Here is a 16,281-nt window from a genome sequence, read left to right on the forward strand (position 1 = left end):
AACTTTAAATTATCCCTACAAATACTTCCAGCTACCACACAATGGTGTGTTCCATGAGCTCCAAGCACACCTGAGCTCCTCTTAGAGTGCGGCCTGAAACATTTTTTAGTCATCAATCAATCTATAAAACATGTTTTTTTTAGAGAGGAAGCCAGACTGTTTGATCCAAACCCACACATGTAAACATTCCCAAACAAAAAAACATGGCAGATTTCAATCAGCTTCATGCTGTAAGGCAACATAACCACCATAAAGTATGCACAAACATTATGTATGTTTATCCAGACAAAGAAATGTTTCAAATTCTGTTTGCTCTAACCTGGTATCCCTCCAATGTATGTGCTGACGGGATTCTGCATAGTGGTGTTGAGGACTTCCAGTTTCTCCTTGAGGACATCTGACTTCATGTAGCTTACAGTGGAAGAACTGGCTGAGATTTGGATTTCCGAGGGAGTCACATTGAGCTGGATCCCAAGCCGTTCAGGGTAGCACAGCATCAATGTGTCCAGTGTTGCCACAGAAACACCATCCAAAAACACTTGTAAATTCTTTAAGTAGGAGATTAAAAAAAAAGTTTTATTAGGTTTGAAAAAAAAACAAGGGAGACAAGAATGTTTGAAAAAATAAAAATGTCAATGAACCCACCACATCTCCATCTCCTTTTTCTACCACTGCAACCGACAGGGGGACTGTGTTGTTGTAGACAAGAGCAAAAAGGACTCCTGTACTTTTAGATGGGCGTATACGCATCTCTATATTCACATTCCACTTTCCAGATTTACCTGCTTGCACACGAGAAAACACAAATACACTACATTTGTCAAGAAGAAAATAAAGATTAGTAACTTCCATCCACACTCACCTGGACTAGAAAAAAATAGCACATTTTAACAAAAGTTGCTGTATGACTCCAAAAATAATGAATAGACTTTGTCTTTCTGGATTTATGGTGATATTTTCAGGAATGCTTAAAAATGCCTCTGTTCTAAGTCTAGCTGTAAGTTCATATTTGATCTTCCTGGATGCTAATGTCCCAAAATACACGAGGAAGAAGTCCAAAAACAAAACAAAGCTAAATTCAGTGTCGGAGAATGAGTGTCAGAGCCGAGATTTCAATGCCGTTAAGAATCTAGAAGAAGCTTGAGGTTCATCTTCCATGATTGGAAAACATCTAAATTAAATGTAATGCAACAATTTGATGAGGAAGAATGGAATGTGGTCATTGACTGTGCTCCATTTCAATTGAGAAATAAACAGCTGTTACTCAGTCATTACATTAGTCAGAATTACCATTCTTGTCTTGCCACCTTTTTTAAACATGTTATTGCTAATCCTATTTTTTTAATCTGTTTTTTTTCTGTAGTGCAAATTATTCAAGTTATAAACCGGCCAATCAGAAACCTCAATAAAAGTATGTGGTCTCACGTTGAACATTTCAAATGTTTGCTTGACAGTCTCCCGAGCCCTAATTCAAGTGGTAGGGGTGTTGACTTTCAACAAACTCACACCTGATTGGCTAGAGGGTTTGTTATAAAAATGTTCTCAAACCGACTTGGACCAATCACTGCTGACTAACATTTTCTTGTTCCAACATAACATCTGTACTGCGAAAGAGTTAAACTGAATTGACCTAATTTTGCTGGAGGCAGAAGTCAGCTATTTTCTGTGGATGACTTCACACTCCCTCGGGCCAGTTCTCATATCCAGTAAATGGACGTGGTCCTAAAAAGACATGTATTCCAATTTTGACTAGAACTGTAGGTTTACAACAACAGACAGAACCTGGAATGGGCTGGTCTTTGTCCCAAACTAAGACATCAACTTCAAACCTACATGTAATCCAGTCTAACTATAAAATTTAGTATGGAGCCTTTCCATTTTCCTAAATGAATTTAACAAGTTATGACTTAACTTACTCACTGTAGTCTATGTCAAAATGGGCAAGTCCTTCTCCAGAGAAGAAAGATCCTCGTTCCACATGCACAAAACAGTGTTTACTCTGCTTCTCCTGGATGACCTCTTTGACCCCAGATGGCCCCTGGTTCATGAGGTTCCAGCCACGGATGCAGCCATCTAGTCGAGGGTTGATCTGACATAGAGTGTGCAGTAGTTGGCCTTTCCGGTTCTTTGTTTCTTTATTCATTTTGAGTCTATCATCTTACCGGCTTGATGACATTGTCAGTACGGTTTGGCAGACCGGCGATGTAGACTTTGGTCTCCAGCTTCCCATTGACTGAAGTAAAGAGACTCTCTGGACTGTTGATACTCATCACAGCTTCATTGCTGATCTTCACACTGATGCTGTTCTCCAGTTCATCAACAGAGATCTATGTGTTAAGATGACAACCACATTGTTACTCTTAACACAGTTTGCTGCAAACGAAATACAGTTAAGCCTCAAAGAACTGGATGGTGCATCAGTTCTGTTTGTTGATTAGTGTTGAAGATGAAAAGGAGCTGAAGATGCAGTCATCAAACAACACCTGGACTGACAAATGTTCTTACCACATGCCACTCCCCATCGTCTATGAATTTGCCTCCACTGGTAACCTTGAAACTATGCTGGTTTTTGAATTGGACTTCAATGCGTCCATCTCTTAGCCCTAACATGAACCATGAATCACTGGAAGACTCTGCATACAGAATAACTCCCTCTGGGTCGAACGTTCGGAAGTCAAACTCAGCTGCAAACCTGTCAGGGGAGAGCAGACCGGAAGGTGAAATTAGCTTCAGACGTGATTTTGTGTTCTCATGTAGAATCCAAAAAAAGAAAAAACAATCACCAGTCACTATGCACACAGTGAAGTAGAGAACTACAGTGCAATCCTACTTTGTGTTTTCAGGGAGGCGAAAGCGAAGGAAGATGACGGGAAGACCCGCAAACAGCTCCCCCAGGTAAAGCATTTCAGGGTGTTTGTAGTCGTTCAGGTCCACGCAGATGGGAATCGTCTCGCAGTATCGTTCATCCGCCGCCAGGCGCAAACCTGCTCGACCGTTGCAGATGCACGTGTAGCTGCCCACTGTGTTCACACAGGTCCCGTCACACACGACGTGCTCACACTCATTCACATCTGCAACAGTCGAAAGTCAAGAAAATATGTTTGATCAATTAAAATATATAAAAAAGTATCAGGTTTAATCAGGTTTTCCATCAGGCGGGTGACTTGGTTTCACATACTGTACTTCCCATCCAGCTATAAAGCTTCATTCACACCACCCTCAGCAATGTACGTTCAAGCGGCTGTTTCCAATGAAAAGTCTTTGTAAACATGCATAGACGACCATAAATACGTGTTTATGCATTGAAAACTCCAAAGTGCGCAAGTTTTTACGGCCATTTTTAGGGTCTACATACAAAGTGTACGTTATAAGTTACACCAGGTCAAACTTTGAGGGACATGAATTTGGTACTGATATATGGATGGTATCCTTTTAAATTACGGAAGGACCACTGATCGAGAAATGATAATAGAGATATTGTAATAATTGGGATTTGTACCTGGACAAAATGTTGACACCAAGTATTTCATGTATTATAACAGAGCTGTGAAAGAAAGGACTAGGGACGCTTGAAGCAAGATTTGTGAGATTTGCGCTGCATCAAAATTTTGCACCGAGCCTCTTCCAACCGGAGGTGGCAGACATCTGCTAGTAAAAAGTATAAAAAGAAAAAGAAGAAGCTTCTCCCCGTTTGACAGTATAAACACCACATTCAAGAACCAGCGTTTTGATCACCTTTGAACGTGCGTCAAATGCCTTGTGAGTATGTAGCTTTACATGCACCGCATGTGGTCCAGTTATTCACAATTACATTTCACTTGTATTAAAATTATATAATTACATTTGGAAATAAAGATACTACTAAACAATATTTAGATTTGTCTGTTTACACTAGCAAGCAGAACTTATATTGACATGTAGAGAGTTTTTATTGGGTCTGAAGGGTTTCAAGGATGCAGAAGTCGTTTCCTTGATTGTTTGGATGCATCCTCAGGTGTGTTTCGGTGATTTGGGAGAGCCTCACCATCACAGGACTTTGTGGTGAAGTTGTATTTAAACCCCTTCGGACACTGACACTCGTACATGCCAGGCGTGTTGACACATTTGGCCGGCTCTTCACAGATACTAGGATACAGCAGGCATTCATTGATATCTGAAACACAAGGGAAAATGTATGTACACACAGAGTTTTTGTTGTAAAAATGCACAGCAGACATAGGTAAACAGGTCACGAAGACCCACAGACTCAGGACAGATTCAAACTAGGACAACAATGACATTTCAAACACAAAATACAGGTAAATGAACTTGTAGCTTCATTTAAATGTCAAATAACCAAAAACCTGTGCTGACTCAAACCCTGAAATAATGATTAGCAGCTTCATCAAACTAACAGTGTATGTTTTTGAAGACTTTGTACTGAACTCTAAAAGACAAACAAAGATCTGCCCACACAAAGCAGTACACACAAAGAACGTAGAGACGCATTCAAAAAACAAAATAGCTACAAATGGTAGAAATCCATTTGCAGGGATTTAAAAAAAAAGACCAAATTGTCTACTATCTGTTGCTACACGAGTAATCTCAGGTCAGATCAACAAAATTGTAGGTTTCCTGGGGGTCAGCAGCTGAGGGAACTGAGGCTGTGTTTTGGAGCGTGCAGCGATCAGATTGTTTTCTCAGCTGTGGAGCAAAACTGGATCATTAGGACTTAAATATCTGTTACATGTCCTTGAAACACACATACTGACACAAAGAGAGGCCAAATAGCAAGTTAATTTATCTGAGCCTTCAATGGGTGACTGAATTGATCACACTCTATACCAGGCGTTTCAGACTCAATCGCAGAGGGCCAAAATCCAAAACATACCTTAGGTTGCAGGCCGAACAGGAAAAACATTTATTTGAATACTCTAAAAAAAACATTTTTAAAACTGTAACTCTTTAACATAATTATGAACTACCGGTAGATATATAGCACTACCTGCGGTACTGCTAGTGTGAATGCTTTAAGCAGAATTTGGCATGCTGGTGCTGATAGCTGAAGATGCTGAAATTGATAGCTAAAAAAGCTAAAGCTGATAGCTGAAATCACTGAAGCTAATAGCTGAAAACACTGAAGGTGAGAGCTGAAATCACTGAAGCTGATAGCTGGAAATGCTGAAGGTGATAGCTGAAATCACTGAAGCTAGTAGCTGAAAACGATGAAGGTGATAGCTGAAAACACTGAAGGTGATAGCTGAAATCACTGAAGCTAATAGCTGAAAACGCTGAAGGTGATAGCTGGAAATGCTGAAGGTGATAGCTGAAATCACTGAAGCTAATAGCTGAAAACGATGAAGGTGATAGCTGAAATCACTGAAGCTGATAGCTGGAAATGCTGAAGGTGATAGCTGAAATCACTGAAGCTAATAGCTGAAAACGATGAAGGTGATAGCTGAAAACACTGAAGGTGATAGCTGACATCACTGAAGCTAATAGCTGAAAACGATGAAGGTGATAGCTGAAAACACTGAAGGTGATAGCTGACATCACTGAAGCTAATAGCTTAAATCGCTGAACCTGATAGCTGAAAATGCTGAAACTGATATTCAGCAAAAATATTAGTTTAATGCCAAATTAGCCTAAAAAACTTAGGATAGCCAAAACAGCTAGCATGTAGCAGAAAAATAGCTAAACTTCAAAATAGCCTAAAAAAAATAGAAAAACTAGCCAAAACAGCTAGCATGTAAATATTACCCTAACTCCAAAATAGCCAAAAAATCTTAGTAAATGTCAACATAGTCCAAAAAGCTATCAGAATGTCAATTTTGAAAACTTTTTAACATAGTAATAATAAAAAGGCAGGCATTTTATTCCAGGATAAATCAACTTAAACCTTAAATAACTTTCAATATTTTGTCAGAATTATACAATTTAGAAATAAGTTTAAGATAACATCGGGCCACTAATAACAATAAAATAAAATGATCTGGACGGCCAAATATAATTATCCAGAGGGCCGGATCTGGTCCCCGAGCCTTGACTTTGACACATGCTCTATACCATCTTACCCACGCAGTTGGTTTTATCATTCAGGAAGTAACCTTCGTCACACAGGCAGTAGAAACTTCCAGGAATGTTGTTGCATTTGTGTTTGCATCCCGCAGGGAAATCTGGGTCGGAACATTCGTCGATGTCTGCAAAGTCGACGCAAAGGGGTTCAGATACTCCTGCCAGGATTTCATACAGAATAAAAAAAGAATTAAGAAAACTCACCACTTTCACAGTGCTCCCCCTTCCAGCCAGGCTTACACACACACGTGAAGGACGCCTGGCCGTCCACACAGCCCTCTGAACCCTCCTTGTAGCATGGAAACGGGGTGCACTGGTTACTAATTTCTGGTTAGAAGCAGGAAGTTTAACACACTTGCGATATTAAGGAGGAAATGGTACACAGAGATGCTTCAGCAAATCAGCATCCTTTTGGCTCAGATTCTGCCTCTCACCATTGACACAAGTGCGAAGGTTTGATGGGATGCTTGAACCTGAGTTCCCATTACTGATGCCAACTCGGTGGGAACCCAGACATCCTAGAAGATAAGGTCCAGTTTTGAGGATGCTATGGAGAATACACATCATCCAACTAGGTACTTGCCAACATACCAACATATTTGGGGTAGAAGTATTCCTAAAAGAAACACAGTAGACTGTCAGTCCTCTGGAGCATCCATTCAGCTTGAAAGTCTTTGTAAACCAGCTTCTCACCGTCTCAGGCTGGTTCTCAAAGATCTCCCTGGCCTCCTCCTTGTTGCACACCTCCTCGATGCACTCCCTCTCCAGGTTTCCTGCCTTGGTCTCCTCAAACACAGAGTTGGCTCTCCTGTGTCTCCTCAGGAACTGGGAGGCTGTGTTCTGGTTGAGGACTGGGATGCACATGCAGATATAAATATTGTGCAATTCTTTTTTAGAAAACAGTAATAATTTAGAATGGTGTGTTTGAAATGCGATGCAGGATGAGAGTCTCTTCTTGCTGGTAGAGCTTTCATGGCACCAGCCTAATTGCTCTCAGATGAATTGGCCTGAACAGAGCTCGTTGCGAAACCGTTATTTCCCAGAAATGAACCCCGGGTTTGTTGTAATTGTTTTGATTCACGGTGTAACAAAGCGGCCAGAACCCCCTCCAAAAAACACTCTGTGAGCTGACAAGCTCTTTAATGCATTGACAGCTACTCTTAATCATTTTATTGAATTGTGACAGTACTTTTCGTGAACTTTTAAAGTACTTACATCGGTGAGCATCGACGAATGTCACAAGCAGCACGATAAAAGCCGAAGCTTTACCCAGAGCCCAACGCGGTCGCGGCATCTCTGGCTCGTCCTCAGTTTATAACTGCTAGAAGAGTCGCTCAGTTTAGGTCCGAAGCAGGAAAAACAAAAACAGACTTTTCTCTTTTTTTAAACTCCGACTTTGTTTTCACTGGTAGAGAAGGGGAAGAAGCGGGTTTGGAGGCAGCTAGGGAGCGCTGCTGACACTCTCTTCTGGCCTTTGTTTACTCAGCGAGGCTGAACTCATGCAGAAAATGGGTTTATCAAACACAATACAGCACAGGAGGCCCATGGGAAATCTACAGGCATTTACTGCGTTTGTTAAAGTTTGAACTGCTGCAGAAATTAGGCATTCTGTCTTAAAGACATTTAGGTGTGACAAAAATCAGTAGAGTTGATATCACATTTAGAAGTAACATGTTATTTTCATGTTTGCCACAAATGTCAACTTTCTATCACTGACTCCACTTTCTAAATTTATCATTTAACAAACTGAAGGAATGGGCCAAAATTCAGAATACAGCTTAAGTTGTGGGCGAACAGGATAAACATTTATTGAACATACTTTAAAACTTAAAAAATAAAACTTTTTATTATTATTATGATCTAAAAACAGTAAATATTATTCCAGAATAAATCAATTTAAACCTCAAATAACTTTCAATATTTTACCCTCCATAAAAATGTACTTTGTCAAAATATACAAGTTAGAAATAAGCTCAAGATAACATCAGGCTATTAATAACAATAAAATAAAATGATCTGATGGGCTGGATATAATTACTCGGAGGGCCGGATCCGGCCCCCGGGCCTTGACTTTGACACGTGCTCTATAGAAAAAATGTTATATATATTTATAACTACTATTTCTTCCCAAAAAAAAAAAAGAAACGTTAAATATTTAGGGCTGTAGTGGTTAGCAAGGGCCCCGGTTCAAGTCCCGGCTGTGGGATCAGAAACAGAACCACCAACTGGGACCTTTCTGTGTGGAGTTTGCATGTTCTCCACCGTCTCTGGGACTCTGGCTTCCTCCTACAGTCCAAAAAACATGCTTCATTCATGAATTGGTTACTCTAAATTCTCCTTCGGTGTGTGTATGGGTGTGTGATTGAGACCCCGTGAAAGACTGGCGACTGTCCAGGGTGTACCCTGCCTTCATCCATTGGTACCCAGGTTAGACTCCAACACTCCCGTGACCCCAAAAGGGTCAAGCGGCTGAGAAGATGAATGAATGAATTATATATTTTCATTTATAGATATATTTGTATGTTCCCCAAACCTCAATTGCTCATTTTTATGTATAACTGTAAATAACTTGAAATTTGATTTCATGTCGTGGTGGTGGCTTTTCTATCTCTATAGGTTGATTTATCTAATGGTTAAAATAAATGTCTTTGAATGGTGTAACAAAAGTAACAGTCATAAAGTCATAAATAAGCTTCCCGTCAAATCTATGAAGTGTTGTTTCTGACCTGAGCATCTTCTCGTGGTTGGTATCTTAAAGTTTATATCTTATATTTATTATCAAAGCTGTACACTGTAGTGACCTCCATGTAGGAAAGGGTTAATGTAACTTTTTTCAAATTGACTGTGGAAATTCAGAACAAAAACCTTGAACCAACTACTGCTATTTACACTGAAAAATATAATTTCTAGAACTTTCTATAATCTTCAAAATGTTTGTACTGTCTTAAAAATGTTCCACAAACAAAAATCTCATGAAGAATAAATATTCTGACAGTCTGCGAGGTCACAAAATAACAGTAAGAAAAAAAAAAAAAAATCTATAAAATAAAAAAAGTAAACATCTTGTAAAACTTCCAAATACCTGTCCGCAAATAGAAGTCTGTGTATTGTGTTAATCTCAAACAAAGCTTTTTTTTGTATTTTTTTTATGTAATCTTGAGTAGTACCACTGCAACAAATTGATAGATGAAATGTTTTTTTTCTTTTGCACTGGACATATTCTCATTTAATCTACTACTATAATTATTATTCATTTCTTTATGCTGTAATAATTATTAAAATCAGCAAAGAACAAATACAGTAACTGCTATTAATTAGTAAAAACAAGAAACAGGAAATTCACCTTAACATCTTTAGAAATCTTGAAGATCTTGTTTTAGAGAGCAAATGCACAAATGAGGCCCTGAAGGGACCTAGATCTGACTAATACAACTGTAATAATATTTAACCAATCATCAAATTTAGATTGCTCAAGCTAAACAAGTTTCCCTTCAGAAGACTTAAAAAAGTGAAGTCTGATTTAAAAATTGGCAGATGGTCAAAAAAGTAAACACTGCGAAAAAAGAAAAAAAGATAAAAATAAAAAAACTAACAGGAAGGAAGAATTTATGTGCCATAACTCATTGAAGAGACAGAGACCAAACTGATGGACAGAAGTACAAATGAGCCCCAATCAAAGCAATTTTCTATAAAAGTGCCAAATTTTATTGGGTCCTTTTTTATTATTGACACCTATAGGGCAAAATAATTTAGTTTAAAATTTTAATATAGTTTTAAAGTTTATAAATCTTTGCTAAGTATTCTAAAAAATATATTTCAAGGCCTTTTTAAGTAAGCCTTTTAATCAAGTTTGACTGCAAGATTATTATTTTTCAACATGAGCTTAAAAAAACAGACCACACACGAGTTATGTCAGTTTCATTTAGTTTATCAGGGAAAAAAAAACATCACTCTTTCACCTTTCATTCAGCTGTTTTTATATACACGTTTAACACACTTATTTTAATACTTTTAAAATATTTGTACAAAATACACTGTTCTCCCTTTATATGACTGGCTTGACTGAAACAAAGTCTGCAGAAGTGAAATGTTTAAACTGGGATATTATTGCATATCATCTTTATTGCATAACTCTTTCCCGTATTTTTGGGTGTCGAGAAAAGAAAGCAAAAGGAGGAGCATTTACTGGAACTGCTTTCATGGCAAAAACTCAAATGTTAAAAGATATTTTGGAAGTTTTTTTTTTGTTTTTTTTTACCAGAAAGTGACAATAAATATGAGTTTCACACACCTGAGGAGCATTAGTTAGGGATAAAAACACACTGAACACACTTTAGGAGATAAAATGAACAACACTTTTGTTTTATCATTGTGGTGATTGGACATTAGGTTTGGAAGGGGTGTGTGGAATCAGATCACAAAGGAGCAACATTAGGCAGTGGTGGTATTAACAAAGTGACAGGTAAGAACCTGTAACTCTTGGGTTGGCTCAATCTCAATCACACTTTCAAACACAACAAACACTCTTCAGCCATTCATCTCAAGATATAAGTGACAAATATAGAAAAAAAACTGAAATTCGCCTGAATTGTTCAACTATCTTAACACAGAAAAACTGTTTTTGAAACAGTAAGGTTAGACATATATGTATAAAAATTCCAACTGATTACTTTTTGTTTGTTTTTCTTTAAATAAATCCTTAAAAAAAGTGAAGACTGGCACTGGTTGGGATCCTATTTTTAGGGAATCCAAATTTTCACTCACTTTTAGAGAACACAAAATTCACATGTGGCTTGAAGAAGAGTCCACTGGCACGCTAAGTACATCTATACCTCACATGCACATCAATGGTTTGGCAAAAGTGGGTGCTATAGTCGGATGGAGCGGTGCAATGCAATCAATTAGCATTTTGTAACTTCAATCGAAGCTGAAAAAGTGAAATTCCAGTCTGCAGCTTTTCCTAAGAATGCAGACTTTTCAAAGTTTTGCAAAAATGTTAATCACAAATTAGAATGTTTTATTTTTGCCTCTGTAACAGGAGCCTTAGCTGTATGTGAGGGAGGTTTGGCCTGATGTCTCGGTGATGTAACGTCAGAGGAACATTCTGCTCCAGCTGTCAGTGTTTCTCAGCAATAATACCTTTGGAAAATGTATGAAAACAAGGCAAATCATTTCTCTCCGCTCATCCTCCAGAGGATGAAACTTTAGTTTAGTCAGGAGGAGCTGCAGAGCTGAAGCATAGGGGAGAGGAAGCGGGAGGAATGTTTTAGCTTCTTTTTAAAAATAACAGCGTATCACAGAGTATGCAAAACCATAAAATCAATGCGATAGTAAATGATAAATGGTGAAAGGTTCCTGGTTCAAGTCCCTGCTGGGCCCTTTCACTGCAGACTCACTGAAACTGCACAAATCTCTTTTTTTCTGTTTTTTGCTGCAGTCACGTTGAGCTAACTGGTGCTTCCTTTGTCTGTGTGGTCTGTGTGGTGTACCCTGTATCCTTTTCAATATAATTTTCTGTCCGTAACCACAAACCGGACGGAGCGTGCACTGAGAATGTTTGGATGGGTGTCAGTAAAGTTAAGACTTTAGGGAACATGATTAACAGGAATTGAGTGCTAAAAAAAACAGTCTGAAAGTGAAGTTTTGGAAACTCCTCCATGGATTTCTTCTGTTTAACTCTTAAAATCTTTCTTGCTGGAAGAACTTTTCTCTTGTCCAAAGAGCAAAATAAAACCTAAAATTTTTGTTTTTTACAGCTATGAATTGCATGCTGCTTAGGGCTGTTTCTTTTCTCAGTAATAGAATTTTCTTTTTCCTATTGAGGCAAATATGCAACAAACCACTTCAGCTTCAAAATTACCTTAATTTAGCATCTACTTGAAAGCAAAAACATTTTTTATATAAATTTAGACGTCATGGGGTTAATTTTGGTACACAAGATTGAGGATTTCTACCCCAGCCTGGGTGTCTGTTTGGTAAAAATGCAACTTTTGTTTTTAGGGCTTCCTTCCTCCTTCTATTCCCAGAAGCTTGTTTTAACTGAGACCTCAACTAGACATCCAAAAACCCATCCAAACATTCAAACAGGCCAAGAAAAGAGCCTCCCCTTCCCTTAAAGACAATAAAACAAGGCCAATGATAACAAGGCTTTAAAAGACTGTGCATAGGGAAAGATGCTATATTCACATCGCGTTTTCTTTTAGTTTTGTCCCAGTGATCCCTTTCTTGTGTTGCTTGGTCACTCGGCTCAGAGCAAAGCATAAAAAGAAACCTGAAGAGTGGGAAAAAATGGTTCCTTCCTTTTCTCTGAAGTTTGGTCAGTTATGTAACAAATATAACGGATCACTTCAACAACAATATTAAAAAACTTAACCAGGCAAAAAAAAAGAAAGAATTTTGAAAGTCTGCATCAAAGCTTGTTCTTTCATGAATCCAGAGGCATTTAAAGTGCATGTTGGTCACTGTCCGAACTGTCCAGTGAAAATATTTGTTCTCTCATCACATCACAGATGAGCATGTGCTGTTTCTTTATCCTTCCCTTCCTCAAATCTGGTCTTCCATGTCCTCATCTGGAGATGTTTCTCCAGGATCTGATGATGTTTGAGACTTTGTGTGGAAAACTCCATCCACCGTGGTGCCGCCCTTTGAATTAGGCAGCTGAAGCTGAGTGATTCGGCGAATCGGAGGGGGTCCACTCACCGCCACCCCCAACATCAGCCTTTTTAGAGTTATTTGGCATGGACACAATCTCATTTTCTTTAGAAAAAAGGGAAAGATTTCAAACTCAACACTAGAAACGGGGCTCTGTTCAGGTGCACTTCCCCACAGTTTGGAAAAGTATGCTGGCTCTGGCATAAATTTGGAGCAAAAATAGAAAAAAATTCAGCCAGTGTTAAATAGAGTAGGTGGAGTTCTCAGACTGCTGGTGAATGTAGCACTGAAAACTCTTGTCTCCAATAGGATGTTCCCTGAAAAAAAGAAGAAACAAGATTAAAGACCAGATTGAAGCAGAAAACAGTACAAGTTGACCACCTGCTGGAGGAAAAGGAGAATTTTTACACTTAAAAACAAGAGAAAAAATAATGTATTGCCATATTTCATTTGGCGACATGCTGACAAGATTATATTTATTTAATTATTTGTGAGCATTCTTCAACGTCTTACTTTTATTTTCCACTTAAACCCTCAATCGCTAGTTGGCAGGACAGCACACGTTTGAGCAGCTCTACACAGCACCAGAACAACAAGATCTCCCAAGAACCAGCTTGTCTTCAATGTTCAGTCTTACTGGTTCAGTCAGCCTCGTGGTTTTTGTTGTTATGAGCAGGGATGCCACAATTAGTTGACTAATCGACAATGAAAATAGTCGACGACTAATTTAATAGTCGATTAGTCATTCCTTAATTTTATATAGAGTCAGAATGTAGTAAAGTTGAACAAAGTTATGAGCATTCATCGCCAAAAAAATGCACTTGCTTTAGATTTGAGTCAGTGAGACCAGAACTTTATCTTTTGTGAAAAATAGTTCCATGTTTCAGATGCCGACCTCATTTGATCTTGTTTTAATACCAGAAACGAATGAAGGACGGAGGGTGCATGATTCATCAAAAGTTTAATAAAATATCATCTTAATTGTCTTTATTTTTAATTAGTTTAAAGCTAATGATGGTTAATATGTGTGTTTTACATCCACTTTGTGCACGACCAGATTAGTTGACTAATCGGAAAAAATAATTGATGATTTGTCGACTATTAAAATAATCATTTGTGGCAGCCCTTGTTATGAGAAACGTTTTAATTAGTATGACTTAGTTTTTTCTAAGTCATACTCTTAAATAAAAAAAAGAAAAGTTGTTCTGGTAAAGTCTTGGGATTTTGAGATATGTATCATATCGCGACATGTGTATCACGATATGTATCGTATCGCTCTTGCCAATACACACCCCTATTAAATTCCGACTCCAATGAAAATAGTGTTTTAGGCGTTTTTAAGATGTACTTGTGGCATTTTTCTGAGGACATATATGAAGAAAATTAAGCTTAAAATTATTTTTTTTAATCCAAATCATTGTGAATCAGGAGCAGACCAAAAAAATTGATTTGGAAAACAGCATATTTGTGACTCAGAAAATTTGCTGGGCAAACTACAAGCTCCCTGCTACACAAAGGGGAAAGGGGGCGGGTTTACTCCACATCAACACTCCTGCCCACAACTCAGTTGAATTTCTAAAGAACTACTGCCGCTCTGCAGAAACTATGACATGGGTTTTTAGATTTGGACTAATAACGGCCTCTGGGAAGGCTTTTACAATAGATCATAAGATGATCACAGTGGATTTTTAACATATTGAATGTTCTACAAAAAGAAACCTACTGGCTGCCTATCTTTGTCTTCTTGAACTTGTCCCGTTTGTACTTGGTGTGCTGTTGCTCCAAGGTCTGTACGGCTGAAATGATCTGCTTCAGGGTCTTATAGGTCTCCTGAGGGTCGTCTATGACAAAGCTGGAGTATTCCTCCTGTTCGGGCCCGTCATATACAGACTTGCTGCCACAGGCCTCTGCAGCGGACATCAGGCAGCGACGAGGAGGATGGAACAAAAAGCAAAAGCTTTAGTATGAGTTCAGGTGCCTCTAGAAAACACAAAGTGTTGTCTCCGTCTTACCTTGCATCTTGATCAGCTTGGTCATATATGTGCTAAAGAGGGAATAAATTCTCTCCGTCTCTCTGTCTCCATCTACGTCTAGCTGGATATTTGCAGGGAGACCCCTAGAAACAGACGCATATGGACGGATAAAGATTAGAAAAGTGGAAACAAAGAAGACAAAGTGGATTTGAAAGATTTCCTTGTACCCAGTGCACGGCGTACACCCAGGAGCCGTGTCTGCTGAGTGCTTGCAGCAGAGCCAGTGGCCGTTGAGGTAGGCTGAGGGATGGTAAGTGCTCAGACGTTTGCGGTTGCATTGGCTCACTTTGGTCAGGATGTCGATCCAGTCGCGCGCTTCCACGCAGTTGTTGGCCTGGATGTAGAGAGCTCGCTCTGGCTGGATGACCTGGAACATCTGGAGGACGGAGAAGAAAACGACACGTCAGAGGGAAGTGTGGACGCTTTTGGAAGATAGTCTGCCCCAGAAGATACTTACATTTTTCATTTTGAAAGACTCCTCCTCCAGCCGCTCCACAGCCAGGATGTTTTCTATAGGAATGCTGCAGAGAGCTCCCTCACCTGGATGTAACAGGTAAAACAAGTAAGGAACAGAAGAAAACTGGAGGATTCTGTAAAATCATGATAAGATTGAGAAACATTAACAGCATGAATATATAATGGTGTGGTTGAATTATTAAAAAATAAATAAATAAATAAAAATTAGAGACAACAATCAGGAAGACATTTTTTTTCTTTTTTCTTTTTTAATTGAATAATTAGAATATTACAAAATATTGAACTAAATTGAATATTACGAAACATTGCTTGACAAAAAAAGGAAAATAAAGTATAAAAATGATCACAAAATAGTAACCTGAGCAGAGGGAGCCAAAAAATATTATAATATATCGTTTCACACTTATAGAAACAAAATGGAAGATTTAGATCTATAATATATTCCTTATAGTTTTGGTTCTTACTGGAATTTAAGTGATTCTTGGTATTATTTGAGTTCATTTTAAAATATTCAATTTTTTTTATGGAGGGGCCTTCATGTGAATGATAAATTTGTTGAGGCAGAGAGTTAAGTTCATTCAGATTTATTCTAATTTATTTTCTAATATGATTTTTTTTCATGTAGGTAATTCAATAGATACAAAGAAAGAAAGAAAGCTATTTTCTTTCCCATAAAACTTCAGTCAATCTTTTAGGCTGAACTTAAACATTGTGATTTGAAATGTCTTTGCACTTTTGTTTTTGTAAATTAAATTGACAAAAAGGCTCTTTATGATGTTTTCTAGCTGTTTCATGCATCTTGTAAGCGGATGAGAAAATGTGAGATCATGCACTTGATCAAACTTTTTTGACTGCAAGAATAGTTCAAGTGCAGGTGCACTGAAATTTAAAGCGCAATAAGGTTCACAGTTTTTTATGTATATTTTTTCAAATTTATTATTCCTGTGCAACAGAAGAAAAAATGCAATATTATCTGAGACTTTTTAAATATTAAAGATTCTTCCTCATCTCATAAATACATTTTGTTATCTTCCATCCATCCATCCATTTTCTTGACCGCTTCATC

General features: G+C 38.1%; 2 protein-coding genes across 5 annotated transcripts in view; both read right to left on the reverse strand.

The window, feature by feature from the left end:
* The window catches only part of pros1 (protein S), a 9,475-nt gene extending 1,927 nt beyond the window's left edge, over positions 1 to 7,548 (reverse strand). The window contains exons 1-13 of one of the 4 annotated variants that reach the window (XM_024294770.2): positions 7,270 to 7,546; positions 6,748 to 6,905; positions 6,646 to 6,670; positions 6,489 to 6,572; positions 6,259 to 6,381; positions 6,054 to 6,179; positions 4,025 to 4,153; positions 2,831 to 3,071; positions 2,506 to 2,692; positions 2,163 to 2,327; positions 1,921 to 2,089; positions 646 to 785; positions 320 to 548 (exon numbers count right to left, since the gene is read on the reverse strand). In XM_024294770.2, the coding sequence (XP_024150538.1) occupies positions 320 to 548; positions 646 to 785; positions 1,921 to 2,089; positions 2,163 to 2,327; positions 2,506 to 2,692; positions 2,831 to 3,071; positions 4,025 to 4,153; positions 6,054 to 6,179; positions 6,259 to 6,381; positions 6,489 to 6,572; positions 6,646 to 6,670; positions 6,748 to 6,905; positions 7,270 to 7,348 (1,855 nt within the window). In that variant the 5' untranslated portion in view covers positions 7,349 to 7,546. Of the gene's footprint in view, positions 1 to 319; positions 549 to 645; positions 812 to 1,916; positions 2,090 to 2,162; positions 2,328 to 2,505; positions 2,693 to 2,830; positions 3,072 to 4,024; positions 4,154 to 6,053; positions 6,180 to 6,258; positions 6,382 to 6,488; positions 6,573 to 6,645; positions 6,671 to 6,747; positions 6,906 to 7,269 lie in introns of those variants that run through there. The other 3 variants (XM_036209834.1, XM_024294771.2, XM_024294772.2) reach the window with 3 other exon arrangements.
* A 2,418-nt stretch (positions 7,549 to 9,966) lies between these two features.
* The window catches only part of rasa3 (RAS p21 protein activator 3), a 51,287-nt gene continuing 44,972 nt past the window's right edge, over positions 9,967 to 16,281 (reverse strand). The window contains exons 20-24 of the mRNA XM_024294768.2: positions 15,196 to 15,278; positions 14,906 to 15,114; positions 14,718 to 14,821; positions 14,429 to 14,612; positions 9,967 to 13,022 (exon numbers count right to left, since the gene is read on the reverse strand). Of these exons, the coding sequence (XP_024150536.1) occupies positions 12,947 to 13,022; positions 14,429 to 14,612; positions 14,718 to 14,821; positions 14,906 to 15,114; positions 15,196 to 15,278 (656 nt within the window). The 3' untranslated portion in view covers positions 9,967 to 12,946. The remainder of the gene's footprint in view (positions 13,023 to 14,428; positions 14,613 to 14,717; positions 14,822 to 14,905; positions 15,115 to 15,195; positions 15,279 to 16,281) is intronic.

This window comes from Oryzias melastigma, linkage group LG3 (genome assembly GCF_002922805.2).
Source record: "Oryzias melastigma strain HK-1 linkage group LG3, ASM292280v2, whole genome shotgun sequence".
In the NCBI taxonomy this organism is placed as follows: Eukaryota; Metazoa; Chordata; class Actinopteri; order Beloniformes; family Adrianichthyidae; genus Oryzias; species Oryzias melastigma.